Here is an 18,088-nt window from a genome sequence, read left to right on the forward strand (position 1 = left end):
AGCGTCTCCTGGCCCCTTGCCAGTCTTCTGTCCTGGGGGGCTGAGAATCATGGATCTTCCTTCCCCTCCACTACCGATTTCCATTCCCTCAACTCTATACCTCTCGGTTCCCTGCCTGCATAGCTTTTAGGAAACTGCCTTTCCCTGTGGGGGCCTGAGGCAGCTGGGCCAGAATGGCATGAAAGCCTAGGCAGCAAAGGCAACCCTCGAAGATGCCACCATGACCAAATCCCTGCCATTGGCGGTGTGCACCTGACCCCATAAACAAATGGGCCTGGCTGTGCTCACCTGAGTCACAGACACCTGACGCTCTCTCCTGGCATCAGCCCGTCGGCCTCAGCAGGGCTCTAGCGAAACCCCCGCCATCTGATTGTTGGTCCTCATTGTCATTCTCATCGGCACACTTGGGGGGTGACAGGTGTTGCCCAGCTGTTGTCCCATCCTGGTCCCTTTAGTTTAGGGAGACCCAAAAGCACTGGAGAGCCGAAGCTTGGGAAACGTAAGGGCTAGACTCTTGGGAAGGTAACCCTGGGATCCACTTTCACTGTGGAGGTTGGGACTTTGTAACACTAACAGGCACTAAGGAAGGAGTGTGCACCGTAGCTCTGTCCTCCCCACGTGCAAACCCTTTCCTACCACGGGATTGGGCTCCTCAGTCCCCTGGAACTAAAAACTATATAACGTGATGAAGGGGTGATAGTTTAGCTCAAACTTTGGTCTGAATCCAGAAACGCGCCCTAACCATTTCACGGCTTCTCGGGAAGCTTTAAAAATAAGAAGAACGGTCTGACTCATAAGGTGCCTGCCCTCCCACCTTCCCACCTGGGGAAATGAAGTCACATAAATGGAACCAGCCCTTGGTATTAAGCCTGTGGGCATTTTTGAGATGATTCAACCAGATCCTGAAGGAGAAAGGAATTCTTTTTGATTTGTTCCTTGTCACCTCGGGGTCAGGGGTAAGGACGGGAGGTCTGCCCCAGGCCCCAGACCAAGACCGTTGCTGGAAACCAAATGGCATGAATTCACCTCTGTCTCTGAGAAGTAGCACACAGAACACCAGAGGCCACTTGTGTGGGTTAGACTTGTAGCCACTAACCACCACCAGCCAGCTTCCTCCCCCTCCCTGGATCTGGCTACTGAGTCATTGTCAGACATCTGTCAGACATTTATCTCCAGCGTGTGACCGCAGCTAGTAACATTCTCACTCAAGAGCCTGGCCGCTGGATTCCTCAGCTCCCTTCTCAGGGGCTCTGTCCGTTTCAGCCCCGGGAGAGGGTGTCCCAGAGAAGAAACCCAGAAGCAGGTGAGCCCAGCCGTCGTGGCCTGGGAGGCTTTCCACCCCGGCCCTCTGTGTGTGGGCTACTCCATGCCTCTGTTGTTGCTTTAAACACAGGAGTTAGATTCCTGCAAAACCTGCAAAAACAGGTCGTCGATTTCATTGATTCAGAGGTTCCAGAGCCTCAAAATTCAGTAATCTATACTTTGCCTCGTGTCTTAAATTCCGTGCCTTATTTTTTCAGAGGACAGGTCAGCACAGTGAATAAGCTGTCACTATCTGCCAGGAGTCATGGGGTGGAGAAGTACCTTTACATTTTAGATACATTTGGACACCCACACACCTAAAATGCCCTTCATAGGCTAAAAGGGAAGAGAAGACTGGATTCTGGCTGGGTATTTGGACTCCACGGCAAATTGTTCCTTAAATGAAGTATAATATGCAAATAACGGTTTTCCCCCTTCTCCTCACTCTTGCTTTGTGTCTGAGGGAATGTCGCTCTTTTTCCCCGGCTCCTGTCCCCCTTTCCCAGCACTTTCCACCCCCCTTCCCTGACCCTCCAGGACCCCCCGCCCCCTGCCTCTTTCTTCACCCCTCTCTGACTGTGGAGCAAAGCTGTCTCACTCTCTGATTCTTTGCAGATCGACGTAATTAACACATTCCAGACGGGAGCCTCTTTTAAGGGAGTCCTAAAGCGACAGACCATGGGTCAACACCTTGATGTAAAACATGTTCCTAGCTCATCCTATGTAACAGTTGCGCCAGTCAGATCTCCCCCCACCACTTCTGTTCCTGCTGCTGTTCCACCTCCTACTCTGGGCAGTGAGTGACAGTCTATTATGATGCATGATTTGCTAAAATGACCACAAGAGAGCACGTGGCATCCACTTTAACCAACCGTGGCATCCACTTTAACCAACCGTGGTTATCTTTTCCTTTTGGTTTTTCCCTTTGATCTTTGACTTAAGGGAAGAAAAATGGGACAGAAATCCCACTCCCAAACCAGCCTGTGTGCCCTTTTATTTATTTACTTTTTTTTAGTGTTGAAAAACTATTAAACCATAGGCATTTTAAAGGCAATAATCCTGTTTTCTGATTGTTCCTCTGCATTGCTCGTTTCTTCCTGGAGTTTTGTGTTGGTTTGTTTTGCTTTACTTTAGTTTTTTGTCTGTTTGTTCTGCTTTGTTTGGATATGTTTTTCCTCTCCTCTCCTCCTGCTCCTTGGAATCTAAACCTTATCTCCTAAGGTTAGATGTGAGCTTAGGCCAATGAAAACCCTGCACTCGCCTCATTTGGGGGCAAGTTTCAGATCTCCTGAAAATGAGTATGAAGAGAGCTACATTCCCATGGGGTTTTCTTACCAGTAGATCTGTCATAATTGAGCCAGTGTTGAAGTCGGTCCCTTAGGCTACCTCTCTGTCGTGAGCTGGTCATACTGGCATAGAGTAGCTGAGTGTGAAGAAAAGAAGGTGTTCAGTTCACGTGCACAGGGCTGAGTGTCCCTAAGGTTTCACTTTTCAGGGACTTTAAACCAAACTTTTCAGGGACTTTAAACCAATTGAATGCACATGTGGGCAGGAGAAATGTATAGGCAAAGGTCAACATAACATGTTTTTCTTCACTCCAACCTTTTTTTTTTTTTTTAAGGAATCTCTGAAGAGCAGCTTTTGCTTTGTTTTGTTTTTATTCGCTTTTCCTTTCCTCTAGTTTGATTGTGTCGGCCGTAGCCAGCCCTCTGCATTTTATTGTGCGTATAAGGTTTTAGGAACCCCTTTCGCAGCCAGACTGTCAATTGGAATGCTGCCAGTGTTTAACCTAAGATCTGGTGTTCCCTTCGGTAGATTACTGGATTCTTGCTAATGCTTTTGCCTTCCTGTTCCTGGTCACTTTACCTTCCCCCGATGGGACAGAGAGGTGAGAGAAGGCTCTTTGCTGATAGTGCAAGGGACTTGGTGGGGAAGGAGTCTCTGTGTATGAAGTTTATTGTGAGCTTCAGATAGTTGAGTGTTTCATTTATCTCTTTCTCCCCCACTTCCAACCTACCCCCCCACCCAAACCCTGGAACAGGGAGGTAAAGAAAGAACAGTTGCATTGTCTATGGTTCACGTGGTTGTGACCTGTGCAGGTTGACCAGACTTAGATTATTTGTTGTCTTTTCAGCCAACTCTAAGGGTTGTGGGGTGACATATAGGAGGGGGTTTTCTACAGATACATATTTCTATAGATACATATTTCCTAGGCCCCAAAGGAGTCAAAGAACAAAATAAGTCCTACCCTTCTCTCTCTGGTCCTTCCATATTCCTCTCTTATTTCCTTTTTTCATCTAGTTTTTCCCTGTCCTTCTAACTAGCATCTGTTCTTTTTTAATTATGCCCTTCTTTTAGGAAGGGTTAGTGGCAGACGTCCCCGCGATGTGAAGGTAGAAAGAGACTAAGCAGAAGACAGAGCCCATTGGGCTCTTAGGGAGTTGCCGGTAGAAGGTGTGGTCCACACCCTCAAAGATAGAAAATCAGTCAAGAGACACAGCCACGCCTGCTCTTTCTCCAGCTGTGCCTTCTTACTTGGCCGTCCTAGAAGAAATAGTCACGCATTTGAAGACCCCCTTCCCCACTCCAGATCTCTAAGTGAATTCAGTTATTTATCTAACTTTCTGTAGATAAATCTTTAAGATTTCCCTCTATAGGAAAGCCCTACTCCCTTCTCTTCCCCTGGTTTCTGAAAAGAGAACAGAAAACTGTAGAATATAGCTGAAGAAACGGAGTCTTCATCTGCCCCTTCATAGAGCTCCAGAGAGTGGCCCTGAACCCTCACACCTAATGGAAAGTCCAGCCTGGTTGGGACTCCTAAGACATGAGAAAGTTACCCTTCAATCCGTGACTCCACCCATAGGACAGGGGCCACAGAAGTGTCATTTCCCAGCCGTTTTGAGAGACGAAAACTGGGGAAGGAAGGGCTGATTGGCCGAGGGGAGAGTGTCAATGGCTTTCACAGCACCCTCTTCACCAGCTATGTCTTGTTCCCCGTACACGGCTCACGCACCAGACATCAAGAAAGGAGGATCCCACCTCTGCTTGGGGTGGATTGGTGACGATGTATCTGTGTGATTGTGTTGCATACTCTCTGAGGCCAGTGCTGGAGCGGAGGAGCATTCTGGCACCCTTCTCCCTTCTCTCTGCCACCAGGCCACTAGATGGTGCCACCTAGCTCCCTGACCCCTCTTCCTTTGAGCTCTTTATGCAGGATGCTGGTTTCCCTTTAGATTCTAGAAGCCCTGCAGTCTAGCCGGATGACTGTTCCTTGCTCCCCCAAAGAAGAAATCATCCCTATTTTTCCATCTACCCATTCCAATTCACTTTTATTTCCCTTACGGTTTACCTGTAACAATGTTATTGATCACCCCAACAGGTGAGAGGAAAAGCCAGAAAACAGGGATCCAGACCCTGACTCCAACCCCCGTTTTTAAATATCTGTTTTCTGTATTGGACTTCACACAGAGTTGTTTTCATTAAGTATTCAGTGACTTAAAAAAAAAAAAATAGAAGCAGGAAGTTTGAAAATCACTGATATTGAAGAGAAGCAACTGTTGACATAAAGGTCCCTGTTCTTCAGCAGCACTTGTTAAACACTTTGAAATCTCAAGAGCAGGTGGAAAGCGTGGGCCATGCCATCACTCCTACAGGAGGGTGACATGGCTTTGAACCCACCTCTTGAGCCTCTGTTCCATCCGATCTGACCTAGATCTGGAGCAAAGAGCACATGACAGGTAAAATTCACCCATCAGATGGTCACTAAAAGTCCTAGCAGGGTGGAAAAGTAGGTCCTTACTTTCCGTTCAGCATGGTGAACGTGTGCCCAGGTTCCTTGCTTCTTCTTGGCGGAAGCGTTGAGCTGATCGACCCAGTGGCAGAGAGTCTTTGCCTTCTAAGCTCTGAGCACCCTCAGTCCCGGGTGGGTCCTGCCATGCTGTTCTGGGATGGAGGAAAGCCTCGGCTGGTAAAGACACAACTTTAGTGGATCCTCCTGGCACATTAGTCTTAAAGGTTCTGTACAATGACCGAAAGCACGGCCTGACTCTTTGTGTCTCTGCTGTGTGCACATTCTTGCCTCTTCTCCAGGGACACATTCTCTGCTGCAACAGCAGAGGAGTGGAAGAGGTGCCTTACGCCGACATTCATCATTCCTCGCCCTGCCCCTCCCCCACACAGCAGTTTCTCCCGCGTTGCCCCCATTTCTTTTCTGATGAAACCATTTTTGGACGAGACTAGAATCAGCCACCTCCCAACAACTAAAACTGCCCTACCACCACCGTCTCTTCCCCCCAGCCTCTCCCTCCAACCTCTCGGGATCCAACCTCCTGCCCCTACCCCGATTCTACTAACCCAGGTTCTAAACCATACTTGCGAGAGGCCTACGGTTCAGAAAAGCAGGCCGCCAAAAGAGCTAGTGCCTGTGGACAAGGCGCCAGGTGGTCATGGGAATCGGTTGTTTATTTTTCTCTCTTCTCTAAGTTGACTGAATCCCTTCCCTTTTTGTGTGGTAGGAAAAAAAGACCTTGACACTTCTAGGACAGTGCGGTTCCCTCTGCCCGTTAAAACTACAAATTGTCTGTAGCACGGCCTCCCGGGTTGGGTGCCTTCTCTCCGGGTCCCATCCTCTCCCTTCTCCGCCTAAGATCGTGCTCCTCTTCCAACTTACAAACAGCTGGACAGAGCCACAAGGCCCGGCACAGGTGCTGTGCATCAGAGACACGACATGCGTTTGAATCATGCAGGCCACCTCTTCTGTCAGTAGTCAGAAGGAAGGCATCTTCCGATACCTGCATTTCCTCCCCATCTGCCAGGGGAGGGCCTGAACGGTGGAGCTCTGCTCTCTTTCGGGGAAGGGGACATGGTTGAGGTGGCAGGATGTAAGCGTATGCATGTTCCCTGACTGAAAGAGCAACTATTCAGCTGGACAGTCTCAATTTCTTGCATGCTGCCAACACAAACGAAGATTGTTTTGTCTGCCTTGCTGCACGGTATCCATGGTCACTTATCACCCAAAGTATATCCTGTATGTGTTTGGCTCTTTAAGGGGTTTAAACAGATAACTAAACGTCGGTGTGTGAGTTTTCCGTCCCACATTCGCAAAATGTTTGGCCTCAACACAGAAAGCCACGTGTCTGAATCATCTTTTAAGTTTGGCTATTAATTTGCACCTGGTTCCAATGCCCTTGCCTTCCATCCAGAAGAACTAATGAATCTTTGTTTTCTGTTTCGTTTTAAGAATGGATTGTTTGGGAACGCTAACTTTGCTTTGGGTTCTCTACCTTTTTTTTTTTCTTTCTTTCTTTCTTTCTTTCTTTTTTTTTTTTAATGCAGCTTTTGAAATATTCAGTTGTTTGCCATTACTCACCCCACCCCAACCCCGTGCTTGGAAGTTGATGTTCCTGGTGTTCCGTGATTTCTTATGTGTTTGATTTTGATTGTTGAGCAGTAGTTTCTTGTAGTTTGGGTTTTGTTTCTCTCCTCCAACCACCAGTTCTTTGTTCTACTGGCCAATTCTCACCTTCGTGTTTTCTCGTCCTCCTTTTCCTTCCCCTGGTATAGATCAAAGTGGTCAAAGCGTTCCATAGTTCCCTCCACGAAAGCATTCAGAAACCCAAGAACCAAAACTCCATCCACAACTTCATGACCCACCCTGAATTCGCCATAGATGAGGAGGTGCCACGAACACCACTCCTGGATGAGCATGAGGAGGAAGATCTCGAACAGGCTCCTAAGGCTGGGACTGGGGTGCTCCTGTTGGATGGTGAGGTCACCCCATATGCCAACAAGAACAACAATGCGGTGGACTGCAGCCAAGTGCACATCGTTGCCTCCCATGCGGACAGCCCTCTACACAGCCTGGAGACATCAGTTTGAACTTCATTCTCTGGCTCCCGTCCCCGCTTTCCCCATTTCCTTTCTCATCTGTCCCATCTCTAAGGTGACGATGGGACTTTTCACTGTCATGTCAGCTGCTCCCAAGTATGTGTGAACCCCCACCTGACCATGAAGAGGCAAGAGTACAGACCAACAAGGATTTCAACTTAAACTTGAGTTGGGGTTTGTAGCAGGACCCAGTCAAACCCCAGGCAGGTAATGAATGGTAGAATCTACCCCTTGGGTGTATCTGTTGTCATTTTTAAAGAAATGATGACAATCCTCTTGGCATCTACCCCAACCCAGACTCTTCCCGGTATGTATACATATGTCATCAACTCCTGACTTCTGGATTTTACCCTATGAGTCTGTGCCACTTATAAGCGAGGTTGAGGGTTCAGAGAGAGAAAATATCCCCAAACGAAATGTGTTGAGATAGGAATGGAATGTATAGAATCATCTTATAGAGTGGTTGTTTTTAAAATGACTTTCCCATTTTCAAACCTTACACCTAAAGCCCTCTAGCCCTTTCTGCCCTTCTAGTCAAACCTCCCCAAGGTTCTTTTGGTCTTTTGTGACCATTGTCTTCCTTACTTTCACTCTTTCTTTTTTTTCCCCCTTTTTTTCTTTTTCTTTTTCTTTTCTCTTTTCTTTTTTCTTTTTCTTTTTTCTTTCTTTTTTTTTTTTTTTTTTTTTTTTTGTCATGATGATTGAGAAATTGGAAAGGACATGGCTGAATTGAGTCAACTTTGGCCATTCTCCCTTCTGGCCCCAGTGGAACCCTTGGTTTAGTCTTAGAGGAGGAAAGGTTTCTCTGCTAATAAGATCCTTTTGAAGCAATTGAGAGCTGGTAAGAATGTGTTTCTGTTGTTGTCAGGTTACCTTCCACTTCTAAACTGCCATCTTGTCAGGTGTGTATCATTTCTAAGTGCCAGGGAGCTCAGCCTTGACCATGAAGCTTTCATATGTTTGGTATGCAATTTTTACCATAAGCCTGATTGTTCTCCTATTCCCAAAGTGGTAGCAAAGGAATTAATTGAGACCGGCCCTGCCTCCTAAGTGGACTTGGATATTGAGGACCAACAGCTGGCAGTTCTAGGACAAGACAGACCATCAAAGCCAACTCTTGTGCAATCCTCCTTGGGTTGACCACTACCGCTTTCAAGGCCTTCTGCCAAGGCTCTTGTAGGACAGGACCTGATTGTTGGGGAAGTGAGTACTGAGAAGCCTTGGGAGAGGCCAAAGGGCCATCCTAACAGGATCAGAGAAACCCTTCGTCTGAGAAAACCAGACACTCTGAGGTTAGGTGCCCAAGTACCAGCTTTGACCTATCCTTCATCTTTCTTGTTCTGCTCTTTCGTGGCCCCTAACTCGTCTGGTCTCTGAACAGGTCCCAACCTTTCTCAAATATTCTGCTTTTGAAAATACACATCCCAAGTGGACTCCAGTGACATTTTGCTGACTTGAAGGAGCAAAAGACCCACCCTGAAAGTCTCTCCTTCCTCTCTCCCTTTCTCCCACATGACCCACTCAAGGCCCTCCCCAGAATGTGCTCGACTGTAAAGCCCTGTGCCTTCTCTCCCCGAACACTGCCCAAAGCATCCCCTTCCTCCCTGCCTCTCAGGAGTTGGGGACTTTGCCAGGAGATTTTTTTTTTTAAGTGTTCCTTAAAGGGACAAGGTGGAGCCACGTTTGCAGGAGCTTCATTTTTATCCCTGCTGATGTGGACGTCAGCTCTTCTGTGCAGGGATTATTAGCTCATGTCTACCGGTTCCCATTAAATAAATGAGGCCTGTCCCCCTCTTTCAAGAGTGATGGGAGTAGGGAGTAGGGCTCGAGGCTCTTATGAACTGCCAAATGTCCACTTGTGACGGTAAGGTGGCCTGAACCTGTGCTCTCTGGCCTTCTCTTCTAGATCCCTCCTCCCTTACCCCTTCCATCTGAGCTGTCCGAGGTAGAAAGAGCAAGGAAACAATACCCCCTACCCATCCCCATTCCTACGCAACCCACCAAATTTGATTTGGGTTTTTATAAGGGTCACGTGCTTCAGCAATCTTTTCTCTGTCTTAAATACTCCTGTGGGGACAAAATAGCTCACCCAAGGTGTTAGGTGTGCACATACATATTTATTAAGTACATGGGAAGATTTAGTTCTGTCAAGTCTCTTATTACCTCAGATCAGTTTGAAAAACAAGCCAATAACAAACTTTGGAGGCTATTTTACCATTCCTGCTCCCGAAAGACTCTCATGGTGCCTGACAGGTTACTCTTGAGAGCTTGCGTCTACTTGTTTAAGCTCAATGGTTTTTGTGGTTTTCCGTGGTAGGAGAGAAAAAAAAAAAACAAATAGAGAAATATTATGCAAAAAATATAGTTTTCTTTAGATCAGAAACTGATATTTTTGAGTCAGCCATATGTATTTTGTTTAAAGGATTCGAAATTAAGTGCTGTCATGTTACCCTGTGGAAGGAGCATATAACCAGCTGTTTGACATGACAGGTGACTTAGTATATTTGTAATTGGTTTTAAAACCAATGCACCGTACTTCCTTTCTCCAAACAGCCATCTTTATACTTAGGGAAAAAAAATTTGTTGGGTTCTAGACTTTTTTAATATAAATTTTGTTGATATGGAATTGAGTAAGTTTAAGTGTTTATGTGCATATGTTTTTTATATAAGTTTTTTTTCTATTCAGTTTTAGTGATCCAACTGGCAGTGAGTCAATATGGCACAAGTTACTAAAGCTTTCCCCCAATATGGTGCTTTAGATCTGAAAAGGGTCTGATGGGGAGAAGGGGAAATTACTATCCTAGATGAACCTAGAAAAATGGGGCAATAGACTGTGAATGGGAAGGAAAGCATCCAGCAAGAAGGGGTAGCCAGCAGAAAATGAGGGTACGTCCCCCATGGAGATGGGTGCCAGGCTTTTTAGTGACTGGTGAATTAAGATCAGGGGCCTTGGTTGGATTTTGTTTCTTGATGAGTAGCTGGCAGAGTGGTACCCACAACACGAATATCTCTCGGGCTGCAAGGATGCTCTGATTTGGGGGTTGCATTTTTTATGGTTCTTTCACCTCCTGTTGTCCCAGGAGTTTTCCCTTAATGAGTCTTTGTGCAAGGATCTGATTCGGGACTTCCCCTCCCCTAGAAATGTTGTGTGCAATATATTAGACGGGGGATAGATTTCTGTGGAAAAAACAAAGGCTGGTTCTAACCCCGGGTGGTAATCTTGGGGCTAGGTCCTTCCCATAGGTGCCCTCTGAAGTGACTCCCCCATCCCTAAAGGTGTTAGACCACCGAGCAATCCTCTGACACTTGTGGGTTCTTTAGGGTCTAGGTTTCTTCTTCCACTTGAGCGTCAGAGGGGAGAGTTTGCACCGTTATATCTGAGCGTTGACCTCGCTGCCGAAAACCCGGGGTGGGGGGGGTGGCAAGCTCGCATGTGTCCTGCAACCTCTAAATGCCTCACCTCCTTTCTTCCCTGCTTTCTTTTGCCTAACGATTGAAGCAGCCTGGGAATACCATCACAAAGTGCACACTTCCTCACTTTCCGTATCTAGGGACCACCCGCTGCAGCGGTGGGGATGAGGCGCTTGTAAATGCCTGCTATTCTGAAGCCATTCCAGCCTTTTCCTCAGAATAGACCAGACGCCCTTCCATTTAGCTCAGTGCCAGTGCTCTGCCTTCCCAGCCCTGCTGTTAGGCCTGCTGTCCCCTTTCCTCTTGACGAGGAGAGACGGAGGGAAGTGAGCTCCCCGTGACCGAACTGGCCTTTGGTTCAGATTTGCTCCCCATATGTATCTATGCCGTATGTGAATATGCCATATATATGTGCCAACAAATCTCTCTACGTTGTTCTTTTCCGATCAGCACGCAGGTAGGAACTTTGAGTTTCTTCTTCTCTTTTTTTTTTTTTTTTTTTTGTTCTTCTTCTTTTTTTCAGTAATTAGTATAACAAGCACTGGTATTTTTGTATAAAAAAGAAAAACAAACAAAAGATTGACTAGTGTGGTCTGCATGCCGTCAACAAACATGGCGACAGCCAAGCAGCAGTGTGCACCCCAGTGTGTGTTACCATAATTCGCAGTTCAGCCGAACAGTGCACCCGATCTGTATCTGCGTTCCGATATTATTGAAGCTCTCTGTACAACGTTTTGCATGTATTTATATGGTTCTTAAAGGAAAAAAAAAAATGCCGTAAACCGGCAAATCTGAAATTCAAATACGCTGTCCACTGAGACGGGAAGAAGAGGAGTTTTAAGAGACGGGGGAGAAAAAGGGATATATATATATATTTTTTGGAACCAATAAAGCTTGTTGCTGATGAGAATCAGTACTGCCGTGCACTGAAAATAAAAACCCATGCCCACCTGTAACTGTGCTGTCCTCAATGTGTCTCCGCTGGGGGGGTCGTGTCACCAGGGGTCCGTGGGAAGGGGAACCTGCCACCGTCACATCAGGAACCCCATCCGTGCAAGCCCGGAGCTCAGCTTGTCACTGGACTCTGACATGCTTCTCTGCCAGCACGTCCCTCTGGTGACTCGTGGCCCCGCTTGCCAGGCCCCTGCGCCGAAGTTACGAGCTTTGCTCCCCTTGCTTCAGGCAGAATCCACAGTTGGTGGCGCTGCAAAGCTACAGCTTTTGAGAAAGGAGATTTGGAAGGATTAAGAGTCCGACCTGGCAGTCCTTTCTTTTTTTCTTTGCCTTTATCCTTTTTTTTTTTTTTTTTAATGAAATGCCCTTTGGAAAAATTCATTCCCCTGATATTAGCACTTTTTTACCTACCTTGCCTCTGGGGTTCTCCAGTCCCTCCCTTCCCAAGGTTTCTGTTCTGTTCTGCTAATTGTCCCGTTCCTTTGGGTGAGTCTCTAGCATGACTGATTAGGCCCCACGTTTGGGCCAAAACAGCTCCCTGGCAGCTCACTTGGGCTCTGAGCTTCAGTATTTCAGAACTCCTAACTCCCTGCGCCTTTCATCCAGGCGCCCAATCAAGTTCCACAGCTCTCTCTGGAAACATCAAAGGGAGGAAAGGACTTTGTCGGCTCCCCAGGGTCCTTTAGGGAAAGTATGATAGGGAAGGACAGCCCAAACTCTCCTGGCTGTTTGAACAGGCTGCTTCTGAAAGGAGGAGCCAGCCCTGAATGAAGCCGGCTTCTGTAATGAGAAGTCTTGTCCCTACTTCTCTGCCTGTCCCCGGTTGCCCTCCACAGGCACAGGTGCCCTGCCTGTTTCGGGTCTTTAAAACGGGCTAGGGAAGAAAAAAAAAAAAACGAGTAATAACTAACAGGGGGCTAGGCCTTGTCTGATAACAGAAATCATTCGCAAAACAACCCAGTTTCTTTTTTTCCCTTTACAGATTCCCTCCCCATTCATTACCTTTGCTAGAAAGGGATGCAAAACACACAGACAGGTATACACACACCTTGAGTCTTTTCTAAGGCTCGGCCCTGTGTCTCCCCTCACTCTCACCTTGTCTCGGCTGGACCTGAGATCTGTGCCTCTGCTGTGCCAAACTGGGTCCTTCTCATTTTCACCTCCTAACCCCAGCGTGTGGTAAGGCCTGGAGAGGCATGAGCTTCAAAGCAGCTCTCTGGCACAGACGAACAACCCCGAGGTATTGTTTTAATAGAGAATAAAACCAGCTCAGCTCCTTGGGCCTGAGTTACTATACAAAAGAAAAAGAGTTTGCTCTTTTCTTCCATTTTTCCCCACCCCCAGTTCTAGAAAAGCACAATTTCTCTGCCTTTATATATGGTTTACGGCCTTATATGTGGTATATGGTCTTTAATAATGGTTTGCGAGCCTTTCTCAGCCACCATATGCTCTCCCTGTGGTCACTGGCTTTGTTGGAAGCTCTCCACCAAGACTCACTGGTCCCCTCCCAGGTACACACACACAGCTGGGCAACCCCCTGACTTGATCTGTGGCAAATCCAAAGATCAGTCATTGGGGACCAGCGAACTCGTTACCAGCCCCTGACCTGGCTCCGTTAGGGCATGGCCTTCATGTTACTGCGGGCCCGAAGGAAGGTGGAAATGGCACGTCCTTTACCGGCAGATAAATCCGGAAACCCGGATGTAAACAAAACACGTCAACATGTTCCTATGTTTGCGGTGCCATTTCTGTTCATTTGTCGCCAACATGAACCTAAGCCATGAGCGATAACAACCTGCTAGACCCTTGGACTGTAAGACTTTTCGCCGTGAAAGGGAGTGGCTTCTGCGTCCAGGGCTTGCCCGTATGCTGACGTGGGATTAATCCTTGTCCTCAGAAGACGCACACATAGAAGGGAGTGGCCTCTTCGGAATGGCCTGCCTCTGCCATCTCCTCAGAGGCTGGTGTCAAAACCAGAAGGCCACCGGACGCCTCCAGTGAGAATTTAAGTGGTCCGCATATTGGAAAAGCCAAATTGCCGTCAGAAGCTTGGCTTCTGCTCACACAGTCTGAACAAGGGGAGCCCCATGAACCGTCCGAGTAGTCGGAGCCTTCATACTCAGACCCAGGTGTATCCGTCTCTGCTCTTGGACAGACCTGGTCCCTGAGTTCAGGGTCGGCCAACATTTGGTTTCTCTGATATCCCCCGTAACAGAGGCCGTCCTCTGTTACGTGCACCATCCTCCAGACATGGCACACGCGTTGGGTGGTGGTTTTTTTTGCATGCTGGACCCAGGAACGCTACCGTGAACGACTGATCTGCGTCTTAGAACCCGAGATCCTCATGGCTGGGCCTGATTGAAAGCAAATACACATGAAAACTGACTTGAAAGAGGAAGTGAGCCCGAGGAAGGCAGGGCTGGGGACCCACAGTTGCCTTCAGCACCTGTGACAGGGAGAACAAATACACCTGTGGTCATCCAAAGCCCTTCGTCTGCGTCAAGAATCCCCACGTCTTCCTGCCGAACCTTTGAACTGAAACTGCTGCTCTTCAGGTAGGAGAGAGAAGGGGTTGGAATCTTGTCTGCTCACCCTCTGGCGGAGAATCTGAAACAGAGAAATTCGAGAGGTGGAGTCGGATCCTGATGTGTGAGCAGCCCAGAAGGCAAGAGACTGGCGCCCCACACTCCGCTGCTTGAGGGGCTTGATTCCCCACCTCAACAAGGGGACAGTTGAGCTACATCAATGATTTTCAGGTTACCCTTTGAAGATCCGAAAGGGATTCCTCAGAGATAATTCAGAGCCCACAGGTGTTCAACACAAGTACCCTTTTTTTTTTTTAAGGTATTTGGCTTCTAGGTCAGTGGTAGTTTTAAAAAATTGCCCTAAGTGGGGGAGGGGGGAGGGCACCTGGGTGGCTCAGTCGGTTAAGCATCTGACTCCAGCTCAGGTCACGGTCTCGCGGTCCATGAGTTCAAGCCCCGTGTCAGGCTCTGTGCTGACAGCTCGGAGCCTGGAGCCTGCTTCGGATTCTGTGTCTCCCTCTCTCTCTCTGCACCCCCCCCCCCCCCACCCATGGTCTGTCTCGCCCTGTCTCTCACAAATAAATAAATGTTAAAAAAATATTGTTTAGGGGCACCTGGGTGGTGCAGTCGGTTAAGCGTCCGACTTCGACTCAGGTCACGATCTCGCGGTCCGTGAGTTCGAGTCCCGCGTCAGGCTCTGGGCTGATGGCTCGGAGCCTGGAGCCTGTTTCCGATTCTGTGTCTCCCTCTCTCTCTGCCCCTCCCCCGTTCATGCTCTGTCTCTCTCTGTCCCAAAAATAAATAAAAAACGTTGAAAAAAAAAAATTTTTTTTTTTAAATATTGTTTAAAAAAATTGCCCCAAGGGTACTGTGGACCAGTCCTCTCTGAGGCCCCCCACTAGCACACTGAAACGATCCAAACACGGGGGACACAAGTTTTGTGTGATTAAACACACCGGCAAGCCTAATTTGCATGCTGTCTTCATTGGCTCCCGTTACAGTTACCAACATCAACACACATGCATTAGAGTAAAACTTACTGGTTGTGGTCCATCCTGCTGAGATTGTGACCTCGCTGATTCACCCTTGGAGTTTGTTGTGGAAACAGCAGTAGTCTGGGGATGCAGAGATCTAACCCAGCGGAATGGCATAAAGTTACAAGCTGTCTCTTTGAAGCCACGGTGGCGAGGGCCGGCCGGGGAATGGGAAGGCCTAGGATATAACCCTGACTCTGCTACTAATTTGTTGCGTGACCTGAGGGTCTCCTCAACTCCGACACTCTTTCCATGTTCAGGCCAGTGTCAAAAATTGCTATTAATAGCCATTGGAGAAGGCCTAAGAGGCATGTCTGTTTCATTGCTTGATCTCCCCTGGAATGGAGCATTATCGTGCGTGCATTGGACGTTTGTGCATACCGGGACGTGCACGGGCAGGCTTCACCCGGGGCTCAGCCACTTATACCTACAACAAAGACAAATTGCTCCGCAGCCCTTAAAGTACAGGAAATCTGTTTCTTTTCTTAATTAAATGAAGCCTAGCACCAAACTAGCTAAGATCGGCAAGAGGCCTGTCATTTTTTTAATGGTCTCGTCTCCTCCCCAGCCTTGGACGCCGGTCCGCTCATTCATTCAACAAGCACACACTGTGCCAGGCACCGTTGTAGGCACCGGGGATACGACAGGGAAGGAAACAAAGTCCCTGCTCTCTGAATTTTGTCTCACAGAGGGGAGACAAAGAAGCAAATGCATAGCACGTCACATGGTGACAAGGACCAGGGAGGAGGGTGAAGTGTAAGGGAAATGGGGAGCGCATGGGGCATGAGGGTGGCCCTTCTGTGGAGTGGACGTTTGTGAAGATGTGAAGGCAGTCAGAGAGTGAGTTAGGGCGATACGAGGAGGAAAGAGATTCCTGGCAAAGGGCCCAGCAAGTGCAAAGGCCCTGACGCAGGAGATCGTGATGTGTTTGAGGACACACAAGGAAGGCAAGAGTTAGAACTGAGTGGCTGAGGGGGGAGTGGAGGAGAGAAGTGCAGGCAGGAGCTGGGAGCAGGGCAGAGCCTGGAGGCCAGCCTAAGGTTGGCGTCCAGGAAGTGGGAAACCATCGGAAGGTTTGAACTGAGGACGGCAATGATGATCTTACAGTTCAAGGGGATCACGCCAGCTGTCGTGAGGCTGCAGTCTAGAACAAGGCAGATCTGGCCAGCTCGCGTGCCACCGGCGGGCCCAGCCTAATACTGAGGCACACGGGTAAATCCCAGCCCTCCGTCCCGCTGTTGTCCTAGGACACACAGAAGAGTGGAAAGAAACGCTTGTTCAAAAACAATTGAGACCTATCGTTTGCCACCCTAGTTCATTCGCGCCCTGGTTAGTGATCGAAATGACATTCTCCTCCCTCACGCAAGGAGGGAACAAAGGAGACCATCTTGACTTGTGCCCTCCCTGTCCCAGCCTCCCACTCCCATCACCGCGCTGGCTGCCTGGTCCCCGGGGGCGGGCCTCCTCTGAGCCCTGCTGAGGAGTTGCCTCCTTCCTGCCCGGGGCCCCGGGGGGGTCAGAACCTCTCTGTGTGGGCTGCCTGGGGCTGAGGGGAGACTTGGGGTGGTCAGCAGACATTTGCTCATCAGAGATAACACCTCACAGTTATCTCTGCTTCGTGGCTCTGCAGCCGCTAGGGCTCCAGGGGAGGCTACCAAACACAGAACTCCAGAGGGACCAAGAAGGCAGACGTCTGCCCGCCAGACTTAAGGAGAGTGCTCTCTTGCCCATCACCAAGCCACCTTTTCCAGGAAGGCCTAGCCTCACTGGGGGACAACCCTCTTGCTTCCAAATTCTCCTCTCTCTCCTCAAGGGCCTTGGGCAGAGCGGGGGGCGGGGGAGCAGAGAACTATTTCCATACTTTCTAAATCTATTTATCCTAACCCTGCTCTCTCACAAGTTTAACTTAAAAGGAAAGTATTTGCTGCCTTTGTTCTGGGTTTCAGACTTGCCTGGACTGGAGAAGGCCTCCAGCGCAGAAACAAGCGAACAGGAGGGGAGGGTGGTTAAGGCTCCAGCGGCACCCTGCTGTGGTTGTGGTTGCTGCGGCCCCCAAACCTTCCCAAACAAAGCCTGGCTGGAGTTGTCTTTCACACAGGGCAACGTGGGCTTGTGTGTGTTTGTTTGTGTGTTTGTTTGGTTTTGTTTTTGGCCCAGAAATACAAAAGCTACTGTGGGGCGCCTGGGTGGCTCAGTTGGTCGAGCGCCCCACTCTGGCTCAGGTCATGATCTCACAGTTCTCGAGTTCAAGCCCTGCCTGGGGCTCTCTGCAGCCAGCATGGGGCCAGCTTCAAATCCTGTCTCTGGCTCTCTGCCCCTCCCCCCACCCCGGCTCAAAAAATAAGCATTAAAAAAAGAAGAAGAGGAAAAAGAAATACAAACGCCACTGTTAACCCCTTCCTAGGGCAAAGGAGACCCAACACGGGAGCTGGGTCCCCCTTCCTACAAGGGGCAGTGAGGACAGTGAAGGGCTTGCCTCTTTCTTTTGGCTGGATGAGCACACGGCGGGAGAAAATGCTGGACACCGATTTCTTTCCCAATATCTCACCCCGTTACACACTTAGGTCATAAACTCACAGCAACAATAAGCACCTGAGAGAACTTCTCAGAGGACCCACCGCATTCTGATGATGGTCAGGCACCGTGCCAAATGCCAGAGATGCAATAAATAAAACAAAGTCCCTGCCCTGAAGGGGTTCAAAGGCTACTCCAGGAGACAGGCATTTGAGCAACTAATCCCAACAATCGAGGGCCGGTGCCATGGGAACGCAGAAGAGCAAACCCAGGTCCAGAAGGGGAAGTCTTCACAGAGGTGGTGACAAGACATATTGTTTTAAAAAATAACTCTATTTCTTTATAAAAATGACACTTGCTTTATATAATAATGCAAGCGATAAAAATCCCGAGAAGGAAGTAACAAAATGCCTCAAGGCCCACAACCTAGAAATAACCAGTATAAAACTCTTCAAATGGATT

General features: G+C 48.5%; 1 protein-coding gene across 12 annotated transcripts in view; it reads left to right on the forward strand.

Moving 5' to 3' along the window:
• The window catches only part of ATP2B4 (ATPase plasma membrane Ca2+ transporting 4), a 98,133-nt gene extending 86,578 nt beyond the window's left edge, over positions 1 to 11,555 (forward strand). For 8 of the 12 annotated variants that reach the window (XM_060644171.2, XM_060644165.3, XM_060644164.3 and 5 more), the window contains one exon: positions 6,865 to 11,555. In XM_060644171.2, coding sequence (XP_060500154.1) covers positions 6,865 to 7,179 — 315 coding nt within the window. In that variant the 3' untranslated portion in view covers positions 7,180 to 11,555. Of the gene's footprint in view, positions 1 to 1,917; positions 2,099 to 6,864 lie in introns of all 12 variants that reach the window. The other 4 variants (XM_060644172.3, XM_060644173.3, XM_078440673.2 and 1 more) reach the window with 2 other exon arrangements.
• The last annotated feature ends 6,533 nt before the right edge of the window (positions 11,556 to 18,088 follow it).

This window comes from Panthera onca, chromosome F1 (genome assembly GCF_046562875.1).
Source record: "Panthera onca isolate mPanOnc1 chromosome F1, mPanOnc1 haplotype 2, whole genome shotgun sequence".
In the NCBI taxonomy this organism is placed as follows: domain Eukaryota; kingdom Metazoa; phylum Chordata; class Mammalia; order Carnivora; family Felidae; genus Panthera; species Panthera onca.